Source organism: Equus asinus, chromosome 9 (assembly GCF_041296235.1).
Source record: "Equus asinus isolate D_3611 breed Donkey chromosome 9, EquAss-T2T_v2, whole genome shotgun sequence".
Taxonomy (NCBI): domain Eukaryota; kingdom Metazoa; phylum Chordata; class Mammalia; order Perissodactyla; family Equidae; genus Equus; species Equus asinus.
The window spans coordinates 65987318-65999495 of record NC_091798.1 but is presented as its reverse complement, the minus strand read 5'-3'; the positions used below and the strand labels follow the sequence as shown (position 1 = coordinate 65999495).

At 39.4% G+C, this 12178-nt stretch overlaps 1 protein-coding gene across 4 annotated transcripts in view; it reads right to left on the bottom strand.

Annotated features, from left to right (window-relative positions):
• FBXL17 (F-box and leucine rich repeat protein 17) overlaps positions 1–12178 on the bottom strand; it is a 465079-nt gene that overhangs the window by 324874 nt on the left and 128027 nt on the right. For all 4 annotated transcript variants that reach the window (XM_014852976.3, XM_070517628.1, XM_044780075.2 and 1 more), the window contains exon 5: positions 909–1016. In XM_014852976.3, the coding sequence (XP_014708462.3) occupies positions 909–1016 (108 nt within the window). The remainder of the gene's footprint in view (positions 1–908; positions 1017–12178) is intronic.

Sequence of the window (12178 nt, the reverse complement as noted above, 5' to 3'; positions counted from 1 at the left end):
AGGAGGAAAGAAAAATATTATTTCCCACTAAACTGTAAACTTAAAGAGACCTGAAGAGACCAGGCCCAAAGAGACCTGAGATCTTACCTGTTTTATTTTAGCATTGTGCTGCCAATGTGCACTTTTCTAATAGTAGTGAAATGAAGGAAGGTGGAATGAAACGGTTACGCAGCTATTAAGTGGAAAAGGCAAGACTCACACCCATGCTCCTAAGTACTAGATAATAGAGTTAAAATCTATGCAGTCACAAATTTCAGATAATACACAGGTAAATTTTATAGTAGCCAGTTTTCCACTACATGTGTGTAAGAATTAGCTCTTTATTTTAGAACTCTTGAAAGCAGTAGAGATGACACTTGAGTGGGCGCTTAGAAAGGATTTTCTGTGTTGCTAAAATATGAGATTTCATATATTTGGTATATAAGTGAACTCTCTGAGATATAAGGTTAATTTCTGACATACATACACCTCTCTTTTCACCTTACATATTCGGCTTAACCATATGCACTGACCATATTCACTTCTTAAAAGCCAAATGCTCAGAGGACCTAATGATATGTGAGCAGTGAAAACAGTAATAAAAAAATCTTCTAACTGCAAGACATTATTAACATTTAAATAATTCTTGTCATATATATGAGTTTCTCTAATGCATATATTTCATAGTCATTAGCAATGAAAAAGCAAAAAAGTAAGCTTAACTTACTTAACTCAGTAAGTTTAACTGAGTGTCCCATTTCAGAAAGGATAGGTTTGGTATTGTGTTAAAATGACTGTTAACTTTATCAAACACTAGTACACTACTACAATAGTCTGCCCTAGTCCTCATCCAAGTACATTTAACAATGTTGCCGCATTGATATGAATGATACTCGGAAACACTAATGAGATGTAGCCACGGTACCTACCTTGGTTAGGTGAATGACTCCTTTAGAAGTAACCGAACAACCCATGAAGCCAACATACTGAAGTTCAGGACAGTGCTCAGCAAACGCTTTCACCGACTGATCTGTCACCTAGGGAAGGAAGAGATGTGAATAAAGGTATTCAAGGTGGCATTCCAGTGAATTCAAGGATTTGGCTCCTCCAAATTCCCTCTGCCCTACCTCGCATCATTATTATTTCCCTTTCCATTGGATCATCTGAATTACTATACAAATAGGCTGCATTATCTCCTGTAGCTTGAAAAACAAAATCCTCCCTTGACCCCACATCCCCTTCTGCCACCCCAAGTTTTTTTACTTCTTCACAGAAACATCTCAAATATGTTGACACTATCTGCCTCCACTTCTTCACATCTTTCTCTCTCTATATATTTTTTATTGACATATAATTCACATACTACAAAGTTCACCCTCTCAAAGGGTACAGTTCAGTGGGTTTCAGTATATTCACAAGTTTCTGCAACCATCACCAATATCTAATTTCAGAATATGTTTGTCACCCTAAAAAGAAACCCCATGCCTATCAGCAGTCACTCCCCTATTCCACCCCCTGCCCCCAACAACTGACAACTTTCTGTCTCTATGGATTTAACCACTCTCGACATTTTTTATAATTTAAATTATACAATTTGTGGTCTTTTATGACTAGCTTCTTTCATTTAGCATAATGTTTTCAGGGTTCATCTGTGGTAGCATGCATCACTACTTCATTCCTTTTTATTGCCAAATAATACTCCGTTGTATGGATACACCACATTGTTATAGGTTCAACTGTGTTCTCTCAAAAGTCATGTTTTGAAGTCCTAACCCCTAGTAACTCAGAATATGAAGTTATTTGGAAATAGGCCCATTGCAGACGTAAATAGTTAAGTTAGGATGAAGTTGTACTCGAGTAAACTGGGCCCCTAATCCAATAGGACTGGCATCCTTATAAAACGGAAGAATTGGAACACAGATGCATACACAGGGAGAACACCATGTGAAGATTAGTGTCATGGTGCCACAAGCCAAGGCATGCCAAAAGTTGCCAGCAAAATTGCAGAAGCTAGGAAAAAGGCCCGGAACAGATCCTTCACCTTCAGGGGGAACATGGACCTGCTGGCATCTTGATCTCAGGCTTCTAGCCTCCAGAACTGTGAGACAAATTTCTGTTGTTTAAGCCACTCAGCTTGAGGTATTTGGTTATGGCAGCCTCTCTTGATCTCACTCTAATCAGGCTTTGTTCCCACCATTCAACAGTCACCTTGTTATCAAAGTAAATCACCAAATAGATTCTCATCCCAGCCTCACAGTAGCGTCTGATATACTTGGTTATCCTTCTTGAAACAGTTCACTCACTTGCACCATACTCTCCCGGATTTTCTCCCTCCTTACTGATGGCTCTTAGTCACTTTGCTGAGTCTATCTCATCTCAGTTCTCAGCCCATTTCTCTTTTCTGTCTAACTCCATTCCATAGGTGATCTAATCTCATCTCATGACTTTAGATACTAACTGTATATTAACAGTTCTCAGGTTCATATCTCCAGCCCAGACCTCTGCATTCTACTACAAACATCTATACCCAACTGCCTACACATTCACCTTGGATTTCTATAGGCATCTCAAATTTAACACACAAAAATGAGAAATCGCTATATTCCAACACAAGTCTGCTCTTCCCCAGGGTTCCCCATTTCAATAAATGGCATCACTATTCACCCAGGTGTCCAAACCAAAAACTGTTCACTCGAAATACCATCCAGTCCACTAGGAAATATTGCCAGTTCTTCCAAACATATCCTAAAGCTAGCTACTTCTCACCTCTACCACCACTACCACCTGAACTATGGAAATAGCCCTCTAACTGCTGCCCCTGCTTCCACTCTTGTCCCCCTATTGTTTATTCTTCGCATAGCATCCACAAGACCTAATTAATGTCAGTCTCTTATTCCAAACTCTCCAAGGGTTTCTCATCACACTTAGAACCAAAACTCCTTACCAGGACCCATAAAGGTATAATTAGGATTACATATACCTGGATAATTTGACCCCAATCAGACTTCAACTTCTTTCACTGCTCCCATACCTCCACCCCTCTCACTTATTCGAGCCAAAATGCTTTCAAAGTCTTCCTTAAGCATGCTAAGTCTGTCTCTGTCTTTGTATTTACTCTTCCCTCTGCCCAAATGTATCCCCTCTAGATGTTCACAGCTCACTCCTCCACTTCATTCTTGTCTCTGTTTCAATGCCACCTCTCAAGACTCTCACAGACCACACCAGCTAAAAAACACCAAATAACTCCCCCAGTCACTCTCTGCACTCTCTGTCTCATCCTACTTCGATTTTCTTCATAACATTTATCACTACCTGATTACATTACATACTTATTCACTTATTAGTTTGTTGTCTGTCTTCCCCCAGCAAAATATAAACTCCAAGAAGGCAAGAACTCACCTTTTCCCCCTCTACCAAGATAACCGACCATTCTGGTTTGCCTTGGACAGTGTCAATCATAGCACCAAAAGTCCCACAGCTGGGAAAACCCCTCAAACCCTAAGCCAACTAGAACAGTTGATTATTCTAACCAAGTTGATCACCCGCCCAGCCCCACTTCCACAGCATCAGCACCGTGAACAGTCTCTGACACTTAGCAGGAAGAATTCGATATTTAAACAAATGAATGAATGTTTCTTCTTTCTCTATCCCCCTATTCCATCATGTTTTTATTTCCTTTTATTTATTTTTAGACCAAGGGTATATTTGCATTTTTAATATATTGATTTTTTTAAATGACATTATACCAGTGGCTTTATTTTTCCTGTTATAGTTAGTACATGTTATTAAGTCTTTAAAAAAGGGGGAAGAGGGCAAGCAAGCCCCTGTTGCCTAGTGGTTAAGTTTGGTGCACTCCTCTTTGGTGGCCCATTCAGTTCCTGGGTGCAGATCTACAACCCCCATCTGTCAGTGGCCATGCTGTGGTGGCAGCTCATACACAAAAAGAAGATTGGCAGCACATGTTAGCTCAGGACAAATCTTGCTCAGAAAAGAAAAAGAGGTGGGGTGGACGTGGACATTTTTACACCAGTGGCTTTTAACTTTGATATGTGTAATAGTTAATTTTATGTATCAACTTGACTACGCCACGAGGGGCCCTGATATTTGGTTAAACATGATTCTGAGTATGTCAGTGAGGGTGTTTCTGGAGGAGATTAACAATGGAAACGGAAGACTGAGTAAAGCAGACTGCCCTCCCCAATGTGAGTGGGCCTCATCCAATCTGTTGAAGGACTGAATAGAACAAAAAGGCTGAGTAAGGGAGAATTCTCTCTCTTTCTCTCATTCTGCCTGACTGTCTTCAAGCAGAGCCATCAGTTTCCTACCTTTGGACTCAAATTCAGACTGGAACTTATACCATCAGCTCTCCTAGTTCTTAGGCCTTTGGACTCAGACCAGAACCATACCATCAGATTTCCTATGTCTCCAGATTGCCAACTGCAGATTTTGGGACTTCTCAGCCTCTATAACCCTGTGAGCCAAATCCTTACAATAATCTCTTTATACACACACACACATGCACATCTCCTACTGATTCTGTTTCTCTAGAGAACCTTAACTAATGCCATACATATTAGAATCCCCTCAGGAACTTATTAAAAACCCAGAGCCAAAAGCAGTAAGATCCAAGAATCCACTTTTTTGATTTTTTTTTGTTTTTGCTGAGGAAGATTAGCCCTGAGCGAACATCTATGCCAATCTTCCTCTACTTTATATGTGGGTTGCTGCCACAGCATGGCTGACAAGTGGTATAGGTCCGCACCTGAGATCCAATGCATGAACCCAGACCACCAAAGCAGAGCACAGGGAACTTAACCACTATGCCACAGGGCCAGCCCAAGAATCTGTATTTTTAACAAGTGGCTCGTAGGCACGTGAAAGCTTGAGGCCCAAGTGCTACAAAGAAGTTACAATGCTTTTGGCATTTCTACCCAGCCCTGCTATATATGAAGGGCAGAATGAAATTCCTTTTTCATCTCCCTCACCTCCAAAAAATTTCCACGTACAAAATTATCTTCTTGTAATTGTGCTAAAATTTTCTTCACTGTTCCATAAAGTTGTAGCTTACAAGAGAAGGTCCATATATTCTCTATCATAGGCTTAATTTCATATTCACTTTCCTCACAGTCAAGATGAAATCAACAAGCTGAATACCTTTGTTAGTTTTTCAAACAGCAGCAACTTCCATCTCCTTTGCATTAGCTTTAATATGGGTGAATCCTATTTTGTATCTTCCTTATCTATTCTGAATAGATATTGGAAAATAAAGATATGTGGGTAGCATTAATTCTAAAACAATCACAAGAATATTTTCCTAAAATAATGAAACCAACAGCATCCATGGTACATCTGATAAAAGATTAATCCTGCCCTCAAAAGTAAAGTATGCTTCAGCATATTAAGACTAAGGGTGCCATTGATAAATTAAAAATGGGCCTTTCTAACACTCAGCTTTCTAAAAACATTATGTTAACAAAGAATATTTAAGGCACTAAAATTGCCTGAAGCTTCAATGAAAACCAATCTCTATTTTTAAAAAAGGAGGTAACAGAGGTTAAATACATATGGTCAGTTAGTTAAACACCGTGCCCAATCTCACTCTAACATCAAGCCTTTCCTATATCCATCCTCAAGGAGAGAGAAGGAATTCAGATAAGGATTAAGGACACAAGAAAGCTCAGGTCCAAGGGGTTAAAGTTTTCAGAGAGAAGGGAAAGGGTATTAAAAATTTGCTTGGTAGGTCAGTTCTCTTTCAGCTCAAGCAATCAGATAAGAGAACTCAGAGTAGCTTCCACCAACAGGGTTCTATAAGCCAAGCAAGACCAGAGCAAGCCCTAGGGGTATAGAAATACTCTTAGTAGGCTTGGACATGTTTTAGGAGACTAATGAAAGGGTCTTCAAGATTTGGGTGGGGTTTGGCTCCAATCCCAAGGACAAAAGATCAGTTAGGAATTTGGGCCGAAGGTCTGGCAGAAACAAGCATACATTGCGAGGTAGCTACAGGGTGAATGTCAGCTTCTCTGGGACACTGGAATCTGACTGTCTTATTTCAAATCCCAGGTGGACCACTTACTAGCTGTGTGATTTTTAGGGAGTCATTTCATCTCTATACTTTGTTCCACCTACAATATGCAGAAAATAACAGTGCCTACCTCACAGGGTAAAACAGGAGGGTAAATAATGCATGTAAAATGTTGTGAACAGGGCATGGTACATTGTGATTGCCAATACATTTTAGCTATTATTATCATAATCATCCCAGATTCCCCTTTCTCCTGTATTCTAATTCTCAGCCAGGACTAAGTGGTTGATGTGCGTAAGAAAACAATTCGAACACAGTATAGCTAAAGCATGCAAGTTTACTTTCTGTTACTCCAGGAGGTCCTGACCATAATTTAGGGGCTCTAGGTTATGGGCTAAACCATGAGATGGGAGTGAGGGAGACATAAGTGAAAGTTTATTATTATCATTATTATTATTATTTTTATTTTTATTATTATTATTCCTCGTTATGGTAAAAAGAATACCATTTTGTTAAGGTTTTAAACTGACAGCTATGTCAAAACCCAAGTGCTATGGAGAATTTTTTTAAACAGCATTATTGGGATATAATTTATACACCATGAAATTCACCCATTTTAAGGGTATAGTTCATTGAGTTTTTAGTAAGCTTATACAGTTGTGCAACCGACACCACAATCCAGTTTTAGAACACTTCCATCACACCACCCCCAAATTCCCTTTATCCTTTATGTCCATATGCAATCACAGCTCCTACCCCTAAACAAATTTTGTATAAATAGCATTGTATCTTAAGTAGTTGTTTGTGTCTAGCTTCTTTCATCAGCATAATATTTTTGAGGTTCATCCATGCTGTTACATGTATCAGTACTTGGCTCATTTATTGCTGAATAGAATTCCATTGCATAGCTATACTACATTTTCTTTATCTATTCATCAGTCAATAAACATTTGAATTGTTTCCAGTTTGGGGCTTTGATAAATAATGCTTCTGTGATCATTCACACACAAGTCTTTGTATGACATGTATTTTCATTTCTCTTGGGTAAATATCTAGGAGTGGAAATGCTGAGTCACATGATAAGTGTACAGCCAGCCCTGATGGTCTACTGGTTAAGATTTGGCCCTCTCACCACTGAGGGTTCATTTCCCGGTGAGGGAACCACACTACTTGTCTGTCATACTGTGCCAGCTGCATGTTGCTGTGATGCTGACAGCTACATCAACAGGTTTCAGTGGAGCTTTCAGATTGACAGAGACTAGGAAGAGGGACCTGGCCACCCCACTTTTGAAAAAACTGGCCATGAAAATCCAATGAACAGCAGCAGAGCATCGTGCGATATAGCACCAGAAGGTGAGAGGATGGTGTAAAGTATCAGGTACTCTGCAGAACACAGGGTTGCTAGGAATCAGAATAGACTCAACAACATGAACAACAAGAAATTAAGTGTAAGTTTAATTTTTTACACACTTTTTAAGTTTGGTTGTTTGTCGTCTTATTAAGTTGTAAGAGTTCTTCATATATTCTGGATACAAGTCCTTTAGCAGATATGTTTCACAAATATTTTCTTCCATTTTGTGCCTTGTCTTTCATTTTCTTAACAATGGTCTTAGCTCTAAAATTTAGGTTTATGGTGTTCTTGGAGTTATTTTTTTGTGAATAGTGTGAAGTAAGGTGAAAGGTTCATTTTTTTTGCACATGAATATCCAATTTTCCCAGCACCATTGTTGAAAAGGTTACACACAATGGAGGAATTTTAAAGCTCCAACCTAGAATGGTTTGGCTTGAAGGATCATACTAACTCACAAACTGTGGGAAACCAGGCAGTAAACAAGAATTAGCATGCAAACAGAAATGTGGCTCAGGATTTGGAAAGAAGCATCAGAAAATCGGGGGAGAATGAGATCAGCTTGCAAAGCAGATTTTGATCTTTTAGTCAAGGCTGTGATGGAGAGGAAGAGGAAGTGAACGTCAAATTCAATAATGTTCTCTCTTCACACGGCAGAGGTAAAGAAGGACCATCTAAAAGCCAAGCAACATTTTTATATCTTCATGGAAAGGATGCAGGTGCATTTAGGGTTACAATGAGGAAAAGCATTGGTGGTAAGGAATGTCTGTTGTGCCTTTAAGGTCGAGAAAACCATGAAAAGCCTGAATAACATAAACACACACAACGGTTCTAGTAAAGTCCAGTTTGTGAATCTTAAGGGGGCCGTCTCTATTTGCTAAAACTGAAGCAAATGAAAACCAGACATGCAGGGGGCAAGGCGGAAAAAGAAAAATTGTTGGAACTCATAAGCTCTTGAGAGCTGCAATCAATCAGAAATCTTGTGAGGATGGTTTCTTGTGAGATCAAACATGGGGACAAGAGAGAAAACTCTCCAGGAGGTAAAAATAATAGGCCTAGAAAATTCTAAAATAGGGGCAAATGTAATAGCCACTGTGACAGAAATGGCCATGTATGACTAAAATATTCTTGGCTAGAAGAAAGAGCGCAGAAGATGAGCAGTACAGGGTCACTCATTTTGCTTGGAGAGTTCCTGTTTATAAATGTGACTTTGGAATCGCTGAATGTGGAGATTCACTCTCTGGACACAGCTCACACTCTGTCAAGGTTTAAGGGACTAGTAGCCAAAGAGTTGAGGAGGAAGTAGATAATAAAAACAGCTGGATAATAAAAAGGGCTATATCAACTAAGGCCTTACTGTGTGCCAAGCTAAGTCCTCCCTATACATCACCTGGGATCCTCATAACAGCCTTGAGAGGCATCATTATCCCCATTTAACAGGCGACTAAAATAAGCCTATTAGAGATCAACTGCCTCAAAATCAAACAACTAACAGGCAAAGTGGCACTTTAAACTTTTGTCTTTTAAGTTTTGAAACTCATGCTCTTTATCTTAAACAAATTAGGTGTGATTCATTTCAGGGTACTAATCCCACTCCAATGGAAGAGCAAATTCAAGGCCCTCCCTTCAGCCTCATAGAAGCAGAGTGGTAGGAATCAAGGCACAATGGGTCTACTTTTTAAAGAACTTTCTAAGAGAAGTGCTACCCTTGATTACTTTTATCCTGTCCTATGAACAGAATGGATGTGGTGCCAATATAAGTCTTGTACATCCTGAGAACCTCCCACAAGAGGGAAGCACAGGAGAGGGTTGGGGTAATCTAATTCAGAGGTGTTGAAGATGGTGGATTAACAGCAGTAAATTATAAAGCCACGTAAGTAGAAACTGGGTAACCCAAGAAAGCACTTTTATCTAGAAAGGATTAAAATTCAAGAACAAGAAAGTAAGCATGAGAGAAGCTTTTATATAAACTCCAAGATTCTAAATAAAGAGATGCAACATATTCTTATTTTAAGATAAAGGCTTCTTGGAACATGGGAGGTGAGATCTATCTTTATCAGAATAAAATTGATTCAGCGAAAGGGGTTTTGTAATCTGTGCTGAAAGATTAACTTTTGAGAATGATTGCTAGCATATCTGGGGAGGAAAGGAATTTGTTGTATTAATTCTACAAAGGTAGAGCAATATTTGGACATTTTTATACTGCTGGCATTACAGTATTATTCTGTGTAATCCTAGATGAGCGTACTAAATAATATAAAGGTATCTCTTGATGTTGCTCAAAAAACTTAAAAAGTTCTCCTAGATTTCATCCCAAACCTACTAATTCAGGACCCAGAAATACATACTTCTCTTAACGATTCCTATGGAATCAATCCAGAAACAGTCTCATGACCAAATCTAACAACCATGGCTAACTAGACCCTACAAATATTAGTACTGAAGACGGCCTTGGGTATACATTGGGGTTGTCTCTTTGCCATTTCTACTGCCACTATAAACCACTACAGTCCAAGATACATCATCCCTCTCCTGGACATTTTCAATAGCCTGCACACTGGACCTCTTTCTGCCACTCTTGACCCCACAAATCTATTCTCCACCCATCAAGCCATCAAGTGATCTTTCGAAAAGCGCAAATCAGATCATGTCAGTATGCTATTCAAAGTCCTCCAATGGTACCAATGACTCTAAGCATAAAATCCAAACTCTTTCTATAAGCTATAAGGCCCTGCATGTTCCGATTCCTCCCTTTCTCTTCCATCTCCTTTCGTCCCACCACATCCTCTACTTGTTCATTATTTGATGGTCTCCCCATCTATCTCATTCACTTCTCTATCCCCAGTGCTTAGCACAGAGCCTGGCATACAACAGGAGCTCAAAAAATAAAAATGAAGGAATAAATGAAGTACCGTCTTGATGCATGTTAATGGCTTATTTGTTCAATACTGAAAAACAAATCCCTTGTAATGCCAAAAAAAATTTGAGCTGTTCTTATTTGTTCCAAGTGGCACAAAGAAGCAGTGGCTTAAAATGAAATAAATGGCTTCACGATGCTAAGGACAGGATTTTCAAAGAAAGCAACACTTTGTAGCGCTTTGATTCTGAAGTGAACTGGAAAACTAATGTAGGGAAATTAACAGAATGACTACCTAACTTCACTCAGGACCTCAGGACCAATTCAAGGTCTTCTTTCCACGTCCAAGGAAAAAGAACAACAAGGATGAAGGGCAGCGAGTCTACTTTCTAAGGAATTTTCCAGGAGGAATACTAAGGTTTGATTACTTTTTTCATCTTTTGCAGCCAGAGTGGTCACTGGACCTATGGGGTGCCCTCATCTTCTGAATGCAAAACAAAGCCAGCATAAAGCAATCTGCTTAGGCTAGATTCTAACTGAGTTTTATAACCGCAGGACAAAAACATTTCCATGTGTTCTGGTCCAGTGAGATTCACCAGACTAGAAGAGCCATATGGATTCTCAGAAGGAATAAGTTGGAAGAGAGTTTGGTTGTCTGAGTGTCCCCTCTGCCACGTAGCAGGTGGTAACCATTTAAACGGGTTATTGGTTTAGAAAAGCAGAGGAGAAGTGACCTCCGTAGTGAATAGCCACCCTAGTCCACTGACTAAGCAACATCTTTAAAAATAAAAAAGGCACATTTATAGTGTGTCTAATGAAGAGCTTATTTCATTCAAGGTTTCTTAGACCCTTAAATCCCTTTAGTTCAACAAGTATTTGAACACCTACTATATGCGCAACTCCTTATGTTAAGTACTAATGCAGTATGAAGATAAGGTACAGCCCCCATCTCTAAGAGCAGAGGCTACAAGTTGGGATGTGAACAGGTCTAGCTCCCACGACTACCAGCGAGAGCCCTGGGAATATTTTAGTCTGTACATTGCATCCCAGTTTAGTTCAGTTCAGTTTCCCAAGGCCTTCTGACTAGATCTGAAACCAAGGTTGAAGAGGTAACTAGATTATGGAGGGCTGAAAACCAGGCAGAATGGGTATGGCTTGATATTGCCAGAATCTATTTTACTGGTAATAGAGAAATGTAGGGCTTAAAGGACTATAAGGTCCCCTTGAGTTCCAACATACTGCAGGCCCATGACTAATGGAGCTTCTCGTTGAAGGTTCCAAGGGAAGGGTGATGAAGGGAAAGTTGTACTTGATAGTCCAGCAGGTACACACGGGATCAGCTGAAGGGATATTCTGGCTTCAGAGAGGCTGGCCAGGAGGCTATGGCCACAGCCAGGTCCCATGTCCCCTAGAGGACAGTAGTACACCACACCAAGGGGTTCCTCGGTTAGGGCCCAGCTACCTGCCAAAGTCAGTAAGCACCCACACCTATCAACTGACAAAGAGTAGGTGAAGTACTGTGATGATAAAATTCCCAAGCAGAAGAAATTTTATTTAAATACCCAGTAAACACATATTATACTTACAGGAACACAATAAAATTTCTCCATTTGTTCATTCAACTATTTAAATATCTGTGTAGTGTTTACACAGAACTTTTATAATTCATGTGCTAGAAAGCTCTGTCCTTTGAAATAGTATTACAAAAACACAAAACAAATTGGCACTTGTCATACAAATGGAAATAGCTAAATATGAAGACAAAACACTTGGTATGGATTCACTTTATAAATCATTTCAGTAAGACTTGCGTCACTGTGCTCTTCATGTAATAAAAACTTATCTTTAGTAAATTTTAAAAAGAAATCTAAAAGCAGATTATTTAAAAGTAAAGAGTTTTCTTCTAAACCATGGTCACACATAATATTTACTAAGCATACGTTATGTGTCAAGTACTGTGCTACGTACAATG